Genomic DNA, 16,872 nt, shown 5'->3' on the forward strand with positions numbered 1-16,872 from the left:
GTATACTGATAATCTGTGATGTTATTCATGAGCTACAGTGTTGATGTAAATGAAACATGACTGAGTCTGGCACACTATCTATTTAACTGTAAAGCCATCATCCACAAAAACACCCTCAGAATCTCGACCAACAACGACAACACCCTCCGCACCGCCGAACATATGCCCTTCCAGATCCACACCGATCCCAACACTACCCTCAGAGGAACCCTCGTCTACAGCCCCCCCGGACCCCGACCACAGTTCAGCGACTCCCTCACCGACTTCTTCAGCACACACACCCTCGCCTCCATGGACTACATCCTCCTCGGAGACCTGAACTTCCACATCGAGAACAATAACGACACCAACTCCACCACCCGGATCGACAACCTTGCCAACCTCGGACTCAGACAGCTCGTGACAACACCCACCCACGCCGTCGGCCACAAGCTTGATCCCATCTTCTCCGCAAGCCCCCATGTCTCCTTCAACCACACCACCGAATCCCACTGGACCAACCATCACTGCATCCACTTCACCTTCAGGAAGCCCACCACGCACAGCCGCACCCAACAGATGCCTCGGCGCTGCTGGAGCAAAGTCACCGAAGACCAGCTAACTACCACCCTCGCCGAGAGCCCACCCGCCGACCCAGACACCGCCGCCCGTAACCTCAGACAGTGGATCGACGACTACACCAACACCCTTGCCCCGCTCATGACACCCTCCAACAACCACACCAGCAAGAAAGCCACCTGGTTCACCAAAGGCCTCCAAACAAACATGCCGAAAACTGGAGAAAAACTTGCTCCGCGATCGAACGCAGGACAGCTACGCTGACCACAAGAACGCCACCCGCAGACACCATCACCTCATCCCATCCGCCAAAAGGGCCCCCTTAAGACCGCCTAGATAACAACGCACACAACAGCAGAGAGCTCTTCAACATCATGAAGGAACTCTCCAACCCCAGCTTCAACACCACCTTTGTAAGACCTGTGTGTCTCGCTGGCCACCTTCTTCCACTGCAAGATCGCCGACATCCACAACAGCTTCAACGCCACGACCCCCCCGACAACCACTGAGACCTCCACCCCCACGACCACTACCTGCACCAACCACCTGCTCTCCTGGACCAGCATCAACGACGAGGACACCAGCAAGATCATGAACACTATCCACTCCGGATCACCGTTAGACCCATGCCCCCACCACATCTTCAACAAAGCCAGCACAACCATCGCACCCTATCTCCAGAAAGCAATCAACATCTCTTTCGAGACAGCAACCTTCCCAGAAAGTTGGAAGCACGCTGAGATCAACTCCTTACTCAAGAAACCCAAGGCAGAACCCAAGGACCTCAAGAACTTCCGACCCATCTCCCTGCTTCCGTTCCCGGCGGAGGTCATCGAGAAAACAGTCAACAAAAAACTGTCCCGCTACCTCGAGGAGAAGAGCATCCTGGACCCATCCCAGGCCGGGTTCCACAGCAACCAATGCACCAAAAACTGCCCTCATCGCCGCCACTGATGACATCAGGACCCTGCTAGACAATGGGGAAACAGCAGCCCTCATTCTCCTGGACCTGTCAGCTGCCTTCGACACGGTCTGCCACCGCACACTACCTACACGACACCGGGATCCAAGAGAAGGTCCTGGACTGGACCACATCCTTCCTCTCCGGCAGAACTTAGAGCGTCCGTCTCCCCCCTTCTGCTCCAATGCCACCGAGATCATCTGCGGTGTACCCCAGAGCTCATCCCTCAGCCCGACGCTGTTCAACATCTACATGGCAGCCCTCACCCACGTCGCCCGACAGCACCACCTCAACATCATCTCCCACGCCGACGACACCCAGCTGATCTTCTCCCTCACCAAAGACCCTCACACCGCCAAAACCAACCTCCACGAAGGAATGAAGGCCGTCGCCAAATGGATGAGGAACAGCCGACTGAAGCTGAATTCGGACAAGACGGAGGTCCTCATCCTCGGTTTCACCCCTTCAGTCTGGGACGACACCTGGTGGCCGACAACACTGGGAACAGCCCAGACATCCACCGACCACGCACGCAACCTAGGGGTTATTCTCGACTCCACCCTTTCCATGACTAAGCAGGTCAACGCCGTCTCCTCCTCCTGCTTCAACACCCTCCGAATGCTTTGCAGGATCTTCAAGTGGATCCCCACCGAAATGGGAAGAACAGTCACCCAGGCCCTAGTCACCAGCAGGTTAGACTACGGAAATGCCCTCTATGCAGGAACTTCGGCCAAACTCCTGAGACGGCTGCAACACATCCAGAATGCCTCTGCACGTCTGATCCTCAACACCTCCGCCGCAGCCACATCACACCTCACCTAAGAGACCTGCACTGGCTCCCCGTCAACAAGAGGATAACCTTCAAGCTCCTCATCCACGCACACAAAGCACTTCACAGCACCGGACCAGCATACCTCAACAAACTACTCCGCTTCTCCACCCCCTCCCGCCAGCTCCGCTCCGCAGGCCTCGCCCTCGCCACAGTCCCCCGCATTCAAAGAACAACCGGCGGCGGCAGATCTTTCTCCCACCTCGCCGCCACGACCTGGAACACCCTCCCCACCCAACCCAACCACGGCAGACCCAAGACCTACTGGCCTTCAGAAGACGCCTCAAGACCTGGCTCTTCGAACAGTGCCTTGAGACCCTCACGGGTATGTAGTGCGCTTTACAAATTATATGATTGATTGAGTACAATTTGTCGGAAAAAAAACTTTGACGACTTAAGGTTCTGAGCCAAACACTGGCCTAGACACTTAAAAAATAGTTTCACAGTATCCCACCAGGCCAGAATACATGGCAAACATGTGGACCCGGACAGAGCAACAGCTGGTCTTAAAAAGTGGGCAGACAGGCTCTGCCTGGGTATCCCATTTTTGTGACCAGATGTGGGTAAAGAAGAAGTTAAATAAGTTTAAATTATTCTGAACTCGATAGTTTGATACTGTGGTTACTTCGTAAATCAGTTTTAGAGAAGTAGACCATAGAATATTGCAACAAGACTAGAGTTTCAATTTGACCATTTAGTTTCCCACTGGTCCTGATTCACTAAGAGGAAATAAACAAAAAATGCATGGAAATTACAAATGTGTAAACATTTAAAGAACTTGCTGGAGGGATGCTAAATTGGTTTTTACAGATGAGAGAAGCGTTGTATGGATTAATCATCAAATAATTAACGCGAAACAGCAAACTAGAGTTTCCCCGTAGCACCGCACCTCAATAATCCTTCATGAAGGACTTTGTGATATCCTGCCAGACTTTAAAAAAGAACCCTCTATTATTACTGTGTAATGGGTTTGTTGATGATGGAACCTTTGGCTACCAAATCTAGGCAAGTAGCAGGGCTGGTGATCCTTAATCTAAAATGAAATATTTTTATACATGATTTGTTCCTAGAGTATAGTAACTAGAAAGATGCAAGGACATTCCTATGCTAGAGTGATGCCTAGATACTTGACATGGCCTGTTGTCAGCAATTTCTAATATATTATTAATCAACATCTGTGTTTTGCCCAGGTGTACTTTGTAACCTGGAATGGTCCCAAACTGTGCTGCGATGCACTTAGTCCCATGTCCAACATCATCTACGGCTGGAGGTAAAACTGAGAAATCACAAAAGTAAAAAATATAACAAATCACAGTTGTGTTAGCATGGTAAAAATTCCTAATTGAGAAAGACTGAGTTCCTTTTTAAGAGAGACAAAAATAATTTGCAACTGGTATTTACTCGATCATTATAGACCAAAGGGACAGCAACAAAGCACTGGAGCAGAAATAGTTTATTAAACTTTTTTGGTGTTTCTGTATGTGACAGCTGAACGGCCTCTTAACACCTCTGCAAAGGTTTAGCTTTCTTATGACACTTGTGATCATTAGCTTATGTTCTGCTTCAAGTCCCAGCTATTGTAAGTGCATAGAACAGGGCTATTTGAATCTTCTAATACTAGCTTACTCTCCCCTGAGGCGAAAAGCCGGGGGTTCTATTTACTTTCCCTTTGTTGAAGCGCGCAGACACTGCACAGACTTTAACGCTGATATTGCGCAAACTTTTAAAAATTGTAAATATTTTAATTGTGGCAATTTTAAGCTTGTGTAAATATAGACCGCTCGAGTGCAGGAATTATCTAGCACCGAGGCGTGCTTCACTCACCCCCTCATCCCGGCGTGGCCGATTGCGGGCTGACGACGCGGGACAGGGGCGCCATCTTGGAGGGAGGAAGGGTTGGCGGTCCAGTGGCAGGACGCCTCCCGCCCTCCCGGATACTTAAGGAGCTGTAATTGCAACGCTCGCTGTACTAGCTTACTCTCCCCTGAGGCGAAAAGCCGGGGGTTCTATTTACTATCCCTTTGTTGAAGCGCGCAGACACTGCACAGACTTTAACGCTGATATTGCGCAGACTTTTAAAAATTGTAAATATTTTAATTGTGGCAATTTTAAGCTTGTGTAAATATAGACCGCTCGAGTGCAGGAATTATCTAGCACCGAGGCGTGCTTCACTCACCCCCTCATCCCGGCGTGGCCGATTGCGGGCTGACGACGCGGGACAGGGGCGCCATCTTGGAGGGAGGAAGGGTTGGCGGTCCAGTGGCAGGACGCCTCCCACCCTCCTCGGCAGGATATAAAATAATGGGGTCATTCCGTCCGCGCAGCGGGCGCGCCAAAGGCGGGCCCGTCTGCGCCCGTCCGCGCCAGACACGGGCCTAGGGCCACCCCCCCTGGTTGGAACGCCCACGCAAGTCTCATCTCATACCCACGCTCGGCCTTGACCGACCTACGCCCACAAATCTCGGAAAATTGTACAAGGTATAGCCCCGACTCCCTGTTATCTAAAACTGAATTGCACTGTAAATATTGTCAAATGTCTACTCCCCTATTAAATAAAAGAGTAGGTAGTGGAAACGTGAACCAACTTAACCAAATGTTCACGATAGCCCTGATCAACGTGCGCTCTTTGCCTAAACACAGGCAAGAGGTAGCCGATGTACTCACCGATAGGAACATAGACATAATGTTCCTGACGGAGACCTGGCTGGATAAAGCCTCTGACCCAGACCTCGTAATAGCCGTTCCACACGGATACAAATGCCACAGACTAGACAGAACTGGCAAACGAGGCGGTGGGGTTGCAATAATTGCCCGTGACTTTTTTAAAATTCGTACTACTGTCATACCTTCAAAGGCATGTGAGGCGCTTCAATTTGACATTTATCTCTCCCCCTCATATAATTTCAAAGGTATATTACTTTACAGAAGACCAGAAACCCGGGCAGACTTCCTGACAGAAATACTTACCATCCTAGAAACTTCAGGTACTGACAACTCGATAACTCTGCTAGGTGACTTTAATTTCCATTTGGAATGTGGCGAAGACAAGGACACCATATCATTGCAATCTGAAATGGAGGTCTTTGGTCTATCTCAGCTGGTGAAAGGACCCACTCATAATGCAGGCCATACCTTAGATGGTATTTTCACCAACCTGGAAAATATATCAGTGTCTGATGTCTTGCCGATGGCTTGGTCTGATCATTATTTGGTCCTGGCAACCATTCAAATTAACAAAACCACTACACCCTCTATATCTCCCCCACGAGAATTGTTCAAGGTCTGGAAAGACATCAGTATCCCCTGCTTCAAGGAGGCACTTTTGAATTCCACTCCCAAATGGGCAGCTGATCCAGACACCGTTATTGAACAATATCACACATGGGTAGGCCAGGCGGCTAACAAACTGGTACCTGAAAAAAGAATGTCCAGAAACAGAAGTTCCCCTTCAGCCCCCTGGTATACTGAAGAACTTAAAAAATTGAAACAGCAATGCAGAAATAAAGAAAGAATCTGGAGGAAAAAGTATGATAACAAGGACAAGACAGTGTATAAGGAACTCTTAACTCAATATAAACTTCTAATTATAGAGACAAAAAAGAAGTTTTATACTGAGCAAATCGAAATGCTAAAAACTCGAACAAAAAGCTTTTCGAAATAACTAAACATCTTGCGGGATGTGCCCCAGATCTTAATCCTCCTTGTTCACAAGAGTTCTGCGATTCTTTAGCAGCAGTCTTCTTCACCAAAGTAAATGACATTTTTTCAGCATTCAACCTAGGTGAAGATCAATGGATCAGGAAAACAAATACCTCTCCTCCAATTAATACTCTTTCTCGCTTCGCAGAGGTAACAGATGATAATATTCAGGATATTGTGAAAACAATCAAATCCGGATCAGCTCTGGATCCCTGCCCTTTAAATACTCTTCGGTCATTAATAGATGCCGTAATTCCAGCTATTACTCAAATGACCAATCTCATGTTCCGCACAGGAATCTTCCCTAACCAGTTGAAAAAAACCTTACTCAAACCACTCTTGAAGAAACCAGGCTTGGATAAAGCAGAACTTAAAAATTATAGGCCTATAGCAAACCTCCCTTTTATCGCCAAGGTAATTGAAAAAGCCATGAACATTCAACTTGCGGGATTCATCGAGCAATACCATCTGCTCGACGAAACACAATTCGGTTTCCGTAAGTTTCATGGGACGGAAACAGCCCTCATAAAGGCAGCGGATGATATCCGATTAATCAGAGACCAAGGTGGAACTGCATTATTGGTGCTCCTGGATTTATCAGCGGCCTTCGACACGGTTGACCACAAGATCTTAGTCAACCGTGTCGAAATGATGGGCATACAAGGCCTAGCAAAAGACTTAATTGCATCTTTTCTAGCAGAGAGATCCCAGGCGGTCATACTGGGCCAATACGAATCTGCTGAACTATTACTGCCATGTGGGGTACCCCAAGGTTCATCCCTTAGTCCGACACTATTTAATATCTATGTGTCGGACCTCGCTAATACCATCAAAGCGCACGGGATGAACCTTACCTCATATGCGGATGATACTCAGTTGATATTGGCTGTCAGAAATGACGGGGAAACTGTGGCGGAAAATTTCAAGACAGGTATGCTGGCCATTGGAAAATGGATGTCAGCAAACTGCTTGAAATTAAATTCCGACAAAACCGAGGTGGTCACCTTTGGCCACCTCAGCCCTGGCTGGTCCCCTACTTGGTGGCCATCATCTTTCGGAGCTGTACCTGAACCAGTTACGAAAGTGAGAAACTTGGGTGTCATCTTTGATGATAACCTAAATTTCTTGGCTCACGCCAATCAGACGGCCTCCAAAGCCTTCTACAAGCTACGATTGGTAAGGAAGATCCTCCCTTTTCTTCCTACTAATGTGGGAAAGACACTGGTCAGCGCAATGGTCCTTTCAGCATTGGATTACTGCAATGCCTTGTTTGCAAATGCCCAAGTTAAGACAATCAAGAAACTGCAAACAATCCAAAATGCAGCAGCCAGACTTCTCCTCAACATCCCTAAATTCAAACCTATATCCGAATCCTTGAGAAGTCTCCACTGGCTACCTGTTAGGAACCGAATTAAATTTAAGACGCTATGTATTGTCTATAAGGCACTACACCATCAAGCGCCACAATTCTTGTGCGACCATCTCGTCCCGTACATTCCCACCCGAATGTTACGATCTGCAGGACAGAATGACCTGGTAGTGCCACGGACCAGATTGGTAAATTGGGGAGACAGACGTTTTTTAGTTGCCGCCCCAAGATTGTGGAACACGCTTCCACAAACCATAAGATCAAGCCCAAATCTACTGTCCTTCAGGAAGAAATTGAAAACCTGGCTATTCAACCTCTGAAAAACCGCACAGATTAAATAGGAGGGTAAAACCGTACAGCGCCGAGACGCCTGCGGGCAATTGTTCGCGCTTAATAAATGCCAAAAATAAATAAATAAAAGAAATCAACCAAGTCACATATGGGAACAGGTGTATTTGTAAGAGGGATCAAATAAAGGTCTACACCAACAGAATTCGCAATATCAATTTGTGAGATGACAACAAGCTTGGCCTTGAAGTAAACGTTTGATGATTCAATGGCATTTGTTTTTTTTAATGAAAGACTGCCTTGTCTCGATGCATGATTCCAATCGGTGCTATTATTCCAACCTGTCAAGTTCGAGTCGGATCTGTCATGCTTCGGGTTTGAAGTTCTAAGCAGAAGGGAATCAGGGTCGGTATGCAATGGATGAAGAGGGGTAGGTCTCTCCAAGTAAGGACAGTCTCGATTCTAAGGTCTGAGATTAACTCATCAATTTGTTTGGTTCACTTGAAGCCTAATCTCCCAGGCATTTGCTTTGAGGACTGTTGTCTGGCGTCGAATGAGGCATGTGTACCTTCCCTCATTCATTTCATTGGCGATGATGATAAGGTCTTTATTTAGGAGGGTGAAGTGATCAGGGACAGACCGAGACAGCAGCTCTCCATCTTTGTACCAGCTGCAAATAGAGAAAGGCGAAAGGTTAGCAATGTGAAAGTGTGTAGCATACAGCACTTTTGTTTTCATATACCGAAGCCCTGATCTGCAAGAACTTAGTGCTTCACCCCAATAAGTAAACTCTTCTGTTGTCAGCTATTCTGAATCTGCCATTAGTACAGTCACCACTTAATAGCAACCAAGTTTACTCCATTAATGCTGGTAAAGATAGATAATGTAACTATCAATGTAGATGACTGTGGGCGCACATGCACACACTCCTCTTTAAAGCAAAGCAATATCCTTCACGCTCTCATACTAATAAAACCTTGAGGCATGTTTGTCCTGAATGAAGAGGCTGGTGAGGACTCTGGAAAACAAAACTCATGCAACAGGTACAGCACAGCATCATAGCAGGGGCATCAGTGATTCTTCTACACTGCCCCATCAACATGTACAAAGTCTAGTCTTAGAACAGGCTAAAATGTAAAGTATTTATCAATCCCTTTTTAGGGGAGATTAGCCTTTTGCATGTATGAGAATTAAGGAAGAGGGAGACCAAGAGTTGTCCCAGGACATCATAGTTTTCATCAAATTAGTAAGCTGGGATAAATTGTATCCTCCTGTGTCCATGTATTCTCTTATTTTTAACCAGTGATGTGTTTTTTTCCTCAATTGTCCCTCCTTAGCCAACGCATCCTACGCCAAAGCCTTTGCTACCATTGACCCACACTACTTTTGCATGTCTTTCTCAACTGTCAGATATCTGATGCACACCTGCACTTATTCTGGTGACTCCAGGGGTGGTGTACCACTGAACTGTGCTGGCTTTCACATGTATGTTCCTTTCAGATCCGTCATGGCCTGACAAGGCACATCAGCTCTGGATTTTGCCTCCTCCCCCTAGTGACTGAGTCTTATAGCTAATGCAAGAAATATTTGAAAAGGGGAATGCTGCCAAGTCATTGAGGAAAGGCCCTCATCACAGGAAGGTGCAAGAGAGACTTTACACTTTCAGAGCTCCAGGAATGCCCCATAACTAAACAATATGCAAATGCCATAAGAAGAGGTATAGAAGGTTTGATATTCCAGAATCAGTGAATCTCACCCTATCAACTTGTTGTAAAGCAGGACATTCTTCAGCTTTGAGTTGATACTCCTCGCTGAATTTCATCTTATAAAAATGTACTTTTCTTTCCGATGGTGTCTTTTTCAGCAATCTTACAGGCGGAAGCTGCATGGTCTCAAAAGCAGAAGTAAAAGCCAATAATTCACAGGTCTTTGTAAGTTTGCCAAAACGTGCCTCAGTATTGGCCTATGGATTAATTCTCTTTTCAGTCAGTTAATGTAGAAGATTTTAAGAGTCTTTCAGAAGAACTGAGGAGTACAATTGAAAGGAATGTGATCTGTATGCCTTCACCCTAAGTCCTGATTTCATGAGCCCCTCAAACCATCCACGGCAGTCAAGTGCTCAGATGTGTAGTGCCTATGCCTGTCCTGCCATGTTTCTTGCATAGAGAAAGACTGTGCGCTTGCTCTCATGAAAGTCATTGGGTAGTGGAAGGACATAAGTTAAAGGATATCTCCATTCCTTTGTCAAATCTCTGAGCTTGAATGCAGGTGTCTTTGGAGTTAGTCTTTGTCCACCGTAGGTACCCTCCCCATCAAAAGCTTTAATGCCCTATCTTCTGCCAAGAAATACACCACAAACCATGGCTTTGTACTACAAGTTGTAGCTGCCAAACACCCAATCCCCTAACTTTCTCAGTGTATGACACTTTGCCAACATCTAGACATCTGATGGAGTCAGGCATGCAGAAGTGTTGGGCCAGTTCTCTGGAGTATGGGGAACCAAAGTCAAGAAAACAGTAATTGTGGCAAATACTGCTGCTGTCCCTGGAATCATAGAAGCCAAGCACTACACCCGGTTCACTGAATTGCCAAATATCCCTTCTTTAAGCTTTGATTTGCAGGAGATAAGTCAAAGAGTTATAACTTACTGCAAAATATTGGCTAAAAAAACAGAACCCTTTGTTCTCAGACGAACAAAAAAAGTGTAAGTTCTGGGTACGGCTAACAGACACTAGCTCTAAGACTATTGCCTTAAAAGCAAAATCCAACTGTATCATCTCAATGGCTGCTTACAAGGTAAAGTTAGAGAGTCTCAGAAACATTATTTTACAAACCGTGTCTCCCAAGCCCCAGATCTTGTGAAAGAGATATTCACAAATTATACCACATAGTATCTGAACTACAGTCCCCAATATCTTTCCAAGCTGAATTTCAACACCCTCAACAACCATGTGATTATTTCACTGTCATTTTTTCAGCAAAATGAAAACAATCAATGAAAATATTCACACAGAAAACATTCCCACTCCTGACAATCAGTCTCTAGAATCTAAATTGATTAAGCTAATTGTACTTTCACTCCTTTAACTCCTTAACCGCGCCGCAAATTCCGCCACAGTGCGGGAGTTCTATTGAGTGGGTTGGGCCGCGTCGGCCAACCGACGTGCACAGCACTACCGAGGTAGTGCTTGCGACGGCCGTTGGCCGATGCCCACATGCAAGGAGTTAACACTCAGACACCACAACTCTTGACTCCATCATGAGAACCTGCTACCTCCCTGCTGCCTTGCCCTTCAATTAATGTCTAATCAAATTCAAAATCCTTTATATTCTATTTACAAGGCTCAACTATTGGAGCTGTTTGACTGTTCACTATAGAACTGTATTGTCCCCAAGGCCTGGAAAATCGCAATGGTAAAGCCCCTTTCGAAAAAAAAAAACTTCTCTGCAACCACAGGATTGCAACAGTTGTAGACAAATTTCTCTCTCGGCTGGCCTGGGACGGAGAATCGAACAAATAGTCTTCCAACAACACTTCAACTGTTTTTGGAAAGAAATCTGATTAGCTCCATTCCTTCCTGGCAGTCACTGGTGGATGTCCTTTTGTAGGAACATGTGACTGCTGCAGCCTGCCTCATGTGCTTCTTATATGTGGATGGAGAGGTAGTATTCTCCAAATGAAGCATGAACTTCTAACATTCAAGGTCTGCTGTGGTTGTTTGCACTCTTTGATTGACTTAGAGATGACCACTGTCCACAGGCTGAGGTAGCTGTCTTGCCTGAAGGAAGGCCATCATGAATATTTTGTCCAGAACTATTAGATCATCTTCATACACACTGGCAGCCCCTGGAAGGTTTCTGTTTAAGGACAAACTGCCCTCCCTGATTCCTTTTAGGGATTAAATAGCCCTCTGCGAGTATTGAGGTTCTCCTGAATCATTCCTTGCACGTGGAGCTCTCTTTTTCTCTCACCTGACTCTCAGGAGGGGCCCAGAGGAGACCAGTCCACATCGGAATGTCACAGAGCGTCCCTTAGGAACATATGTGATCTGTACTTTGATTTTCGGGGGCGTCGCTGAGGGCTGGGACTTCACGACCTCTGCGATAAGAAAAAATTCATAAGGTTCAGAGTGGTGTTATACCCAATAGAAAGCGAAAGAGGTAAAAGTGTAAAGATTTACCAGAGAAGAATAACACATCTGCACCATTCGAGATAGTACAACAAACAGCAAGGAGTCAAACAAAAGCTTGAAATGTACTTGAAACCTGTTGCTCTGTGACCAAGTTAGTTTAGCATATATGCCCATTCTCTTGTATACTGGCAGCAAGTCTTAAACAGAATACCAGGTCTTAGGATTTTCAGAGGTCATAGAGGGTTCCAACTGCTTGGGATACTTGGCTGCTTCCAGGAATTCAATCTTTGTATAATATCAATGGTGTTCATGGCACTCAAATGAGAAGGTTTGGCTGTCTAACAGGATACATTGGACAAACCCCTGCAAGGCAGGAGACCTGGAGGTCAGTTTGCACCAGGTCCACAATGGCCCTTTTTTATCTCCATTCCCATTGTAATAACAACAGCTACACATTTTTAAGTTGTGCATCCAACCAGTTGAGTTATCAGAATGGTGCAGTGGGACTCTGTCTACTTGCCAGCTGGCAGCCCTTCTGCTTCATTACCCTCAGGCAGGCGCTGAAAGTATAATTCCATGCCGGGCGTATGTACTAATAGTTGTTTGCTGAGAGTTTGGGATTCAGTTACGGGGCGCAGGGCTTTCTGCTGGATGCAGTGGGATGGGGTACATCATTAAGTGCTTTAAGGACATGTATAAATAGTATTGAATGATTGTATGCTTTCTACATGCAACAAAATATGTAAATATTTTACATATTGCCCAATATGTAAGACACATTTTCATTCGCACATGAGGCAATATGGAAAGTGTAATTGTATGTGCCTTCCATTGCAAACTGAGTAATGTGTAAATAGACACAGCAGTTGTCTGCTTTAGAGACAGAAAAGTGGAAAGATCATGGCATATCTGTGCTGTATATAAAGGGCAATATGGAAAAGGGCTTTCATGTTACGTACAGAGGCTGTGTGCAAACTGTCATGGCAATGTATGATTACATACAGGGGAATATGGAGAAGACATTGATGCTTTACATGCAGAGGTAATTCTCTTATAAGGTCCATAATCTGAGGATAATAAGTAACCTCCTTCTGTCACAGTGCCTTGCCATTTCTTCTCCTGTGGCAAAACGATATCCTTTGTTGTACACCAAGTGTCTTGCATCGAGAGCAGAATATTCCCATAGCCACATGTATGATTTGCTGTTATAAAGAAATAGTGCTTCTGGGTACTGTGGCAGGCTCTGAAGTATTGGAATATTCCATTAGTTCTCCATCAGAACTTCCAGTACTAAATAATTTAGAAGCCAAAACATTTATATATGTTTTATTAACGAGTTGTTAAAAGATGCAAGTGTTACATTTCAGTTACTGCAAAGGGTTAATACCTATATATCCTGTTTGGCCTCAAGTATACTCTGGAGTCCACTCCTAAAACTCCCTGAGGATAGTAAGGCCTGCTTGATAATTCTACTCGCTTGGAGCAATGTTGGCTGGCATACAACTTTCGGTTCGGTTTAGGAACTTCAAGGATCTATTGTTTGTGTGATGTCCTGGAGGTATCAGTATTATAGGGCTGCCGCCACTTGGAAATTTTGCCAGTAGAAGCTGCATTCTCTTTTGGCTGGCTGAGGTTTACTGTTCCTGCTTTGTGCAGCATGTTCTTTTAAATGACATGAGCAGCTGACTCCAGTCTGGCTTCTGAATTGTATAAAGAGGAATCAAGTCAGGCATTGAGAGAATAAAAATTGCTTCCATGTGACAGGTTTACTACTCTATACTAAACAGCCACCTTGAAAGAGTAACTTTACTTTAATATTGCAACAACAGCCTTTTCCTAGGATGGTACAATATGTTTTGCAAACTAAGTATTACAACATTTAGAGTTTTATCGTTTGTTTGAACCGGAGTGTAGGAAATTGGGTTACTTTTTGAGGCGGGTGACACGCTACTCATGCTGCAACCATAATTCTTGTCAGGGTAAAATGCAAACAAACTCCAAATTCACCTGGTAGCTTGGCACAAAAGCAGTCAGGTTTAACTTTGAGGCAATGTGTAAAGTATTTATGCAGCACAAAAATAGAAATAAAGTGAAAATAACACCAGAAAAGTCCACTGCCAATTTAGAAAATAGAGAACATTATTTGACACCATAACAACAAAAATCCAATCAGTAGAACCAGTGATATGTAAGTTTAAAAACCGAAGTAAAAATAGTGTTAAATTCACAAAGTGACAACTGTAGTTCTCTGGTCACGCCGAACCGCGACAAAGTCACAAGTTCAGGCTGACCGTGATGGAGCGCGGGCCGGATACATGGACCAAGCTAGGCCCGTTGAACAAAGTACCTTAAATCCTGGTTGAGGAGTGTTGCGAGAACCTGTATTGAGGATGCGTTGCGCAGTGTTTGTTCTGATGAGTTGCGGGCTGCGATGTGAGGCCCTGCGTTGAGGATGTGTTGCACAGCAGCAATACTGGGAAGCTGCTATGCAAGGCGCTGCACCAGTGATACATGTGGGCTGGCAGAGCACCTTCAGGTCCACTTCCAAGTGTCCAGATTGTGGTGGCACCACTCGAGGGCAGGACTGATTCACAGCAGGCAGAATCCAGGTGCAGGGTTCAAGATGGTTGGTGCTTTTTCTGTCCCTGCGGCTCTGATCTGGAGGCCAGCCAACAAGAACTCGGAGTCACTCTGGTGGTCCTGGGTTCAAGATGTAGGTCCAGTCCTTCTCCCTCAGCAGAGAAGCAGGGTAACAGAGCAGCAGTCCTTCTTGCAGCAGAGCAGCCCTTCTGGTTTTCCACAGACCCAGATTTATACTGAGAAGTTTGGTCGGAAAGTCCATAATTTTTTAACTGATGCCCGCTTTGAAGTGAGAGAAGCTTCTAGAGGGTTCCATCCCCAGAGGTGTCTAGAATTTCCTGCCTCCCTGCCCTGGCCCCAGCTTTTCTGGGGGTACAAAAGACTAGTGTGAATCCCGTTGTCTATGTGCTGAGGCTCAGTCTTTGTGATGTGCAAGTGCAGTAGATGGCAGCTCTGCCCCCCATCAAGTCAGGGATGGCCCTTCATGCCAATACCTATACCCGTCTGGTTGCAATACACAAAGTCCACCTCACCTGCCAGCTACACCTAGTCCTGTGACCCAGGGTACAGACAACCGGATCCAAATGGTCGGGACAAAAAAATGCCACTTTTCAAAAAGTGTAATTTTTCAGAATTGTGACGAAAAATCCAACTTTACCATTAAAGAGACTTTTAAATTACAATTCTTTAGAGACCAAACTCTACATTCCCACCTGCTTCAAATTGAAAGTTATCACTTATGAAATACAAAAGGTAACACAATGTTATCCTATGGGAGAGGTAGGCCTTGCTGTAGTTAAAAACGAATTTCAGAGTTTTCACTACCCGGACATGTAAAACTTAAAAGTACATGTCCAACTTTTTAAATACACTGCACCCTCCCCTGTGCGCTGTTTAGAGCCAACCCTAGGGGTGATTCATATGTTTTAAAGAGGAAGGTTTAGGCCTGGCATAAGGTTTATTTTACCAGGTCGACATGGCAGTTTAAACTGCGAACATAGGCTGCAATGGCAGGACTGAGACCTGTTTAAAATGACTACTTAAGTGGGTGGCACCATAAGTGCTGCAGACCCACTAGTAGCATTTAATGTACAGGCCCTGGGTACATTTCATACCATTTTACTAGGGACTTACAAATACATTAAATGTGCCAATTAGGTGAACGCTAATTATACCATGTTTAAGGGTGTGAGCACAAGCACTTTCGCAGTGGTAAAGTGAGCAGAGTCCTACAAGCCAAAAAAACATGTTCAGAAAACCTGAGAGTTTACACAAAAACTTTAAGGTTGGCCTGCAGAGAGGTCAAAGTCCAACATAACTCCACTCCAGCCAAAAGCCAGGGTAGACTAATCAATACCTGGATGGGCTTCCCTACTTAGGCGATGTTATGTTATGTTATGTTATGTTAAGTGAAACTTCTTAAGCGCACTAACACCAGAGGTTTCTTGGCGCTAACTGACAAAACAAAGACAGAATCCCAAGGCAGAAACTAACCGGTGCTGGAGAACAGAAAAGTTTTTAAAAGCTTCCTGAATTGGAGTAAGGAACCATTAGATTTAATGACTATTGGAAGAGAATTCCAGAACATGGACACAGGCCCTGTTGTGCAGGAACATTTGTCAGTTCCTCGCCTCTCTGAACTCAGTTGGGTTCCACTGTCTATACTCTCCTGAGCCACTGAACTGACCCTTGTGAAAACCTTCTCCTCACTTGTGAGCCCCATCTGTTTATGCTTCTAAACTTAACTTACTCACAGATGCATGCCCAATAGGCAAACATTACTGCCATGCCAACAAGGTGATATGGCCCATTCCCCCACTTGGATCAGACTTCTGTCCCCAACCCAAGGAAAATTAAGCCCATAAGCGCAGCAACCAACAGTGGTCACTGACAGATGTCAGTGTCAAGAGACTGGCACCATGCCATTCAGGGTTCTCTGACCTCTGAGGTTTCTCAGAGTGGGGGGCAACAGTCCTGGGTGTTAGTCATGCTACTTTCACTGTACCTCCCAGTCCAGGGGGTATCCTGAGACTAGAGTTTCAACCCAGGGCCTGGACCCTGAAGCTGAGCAGGTCCTCCCTCACCCTGCCCATCCATCCGGGCTCCTGTACACAACACGTGGGAGTGGTACCCCCAGAAAACTGACCTGTCAGGACTCCCTGGGTGACCGTCCCCTCAGCTCTCCTGACACCAGGGGAACGTTTTCCCAGAATGCAGTCTATGGGCACCTGAGGACTAACTATGACCCTCCTCTGGGTCATCTCCCCACCCGGCTCCAAGGATACCAGGGGCATGGGGCAGAAAAAGACCTGTCCCTGGACCTTAGTTACCCTACACACCTGGCTGGTGTACTGCTCTGAAGAAACCAGACTTTCTACTACCATGGTCTGGCTAGCCTCAGTGTCTCTCAAAGCTGTGCCAGGGATCTTTTTCATCCACCCTTTGGGTCTATCTC

At 45.8% G+C, this 16,872-nt stretch overlaps 1 protein-coding gene across 1 annotated transcript in view; it reads right to left on the reverse strand.

Moving 5' to 3' along the window:
• Positions 1-7,841: 7,841 nt before the first annotated feature.
• LOC147684103 (matrix metalloproteinase-23-like) overlaps positions 7,842-16,872 on the reverse strand; it is a 90,749-nt gene continuing 81,718 nt past the window's right edge. The window contains exons 7-8 of the mRNA XM_086944459.1: positions 11,677-11,803; positions 7,842-8,374 (exon numbers count right to left, since the gene is read on the reverse strand). Coding sequence (XP_086800585.1) covers positions 8,188-8,374; positions 11,677-11,803 — 314 coding nt within the window. The 3' untranslated portion in view covers positions 7,842-8,187. The remainder of the gene's footprint in view (positions 8,375-11,676; positions 11,804-16,872) is intronic.

Source organism: Lissotriton vulgaris, chromosome 11, assembly GCF_964263255.1.
Source record: "Lissotriton vulgaris chromosome 11, aLisVul1.2, whole genome shotgun sequence".
Taxonomy (NCBI): Eukaryota; Metazoa; Chordata; class Amphibia; order Caudata; family Salamandridae; genus Lissotriton; species Lissotriton vulgaris.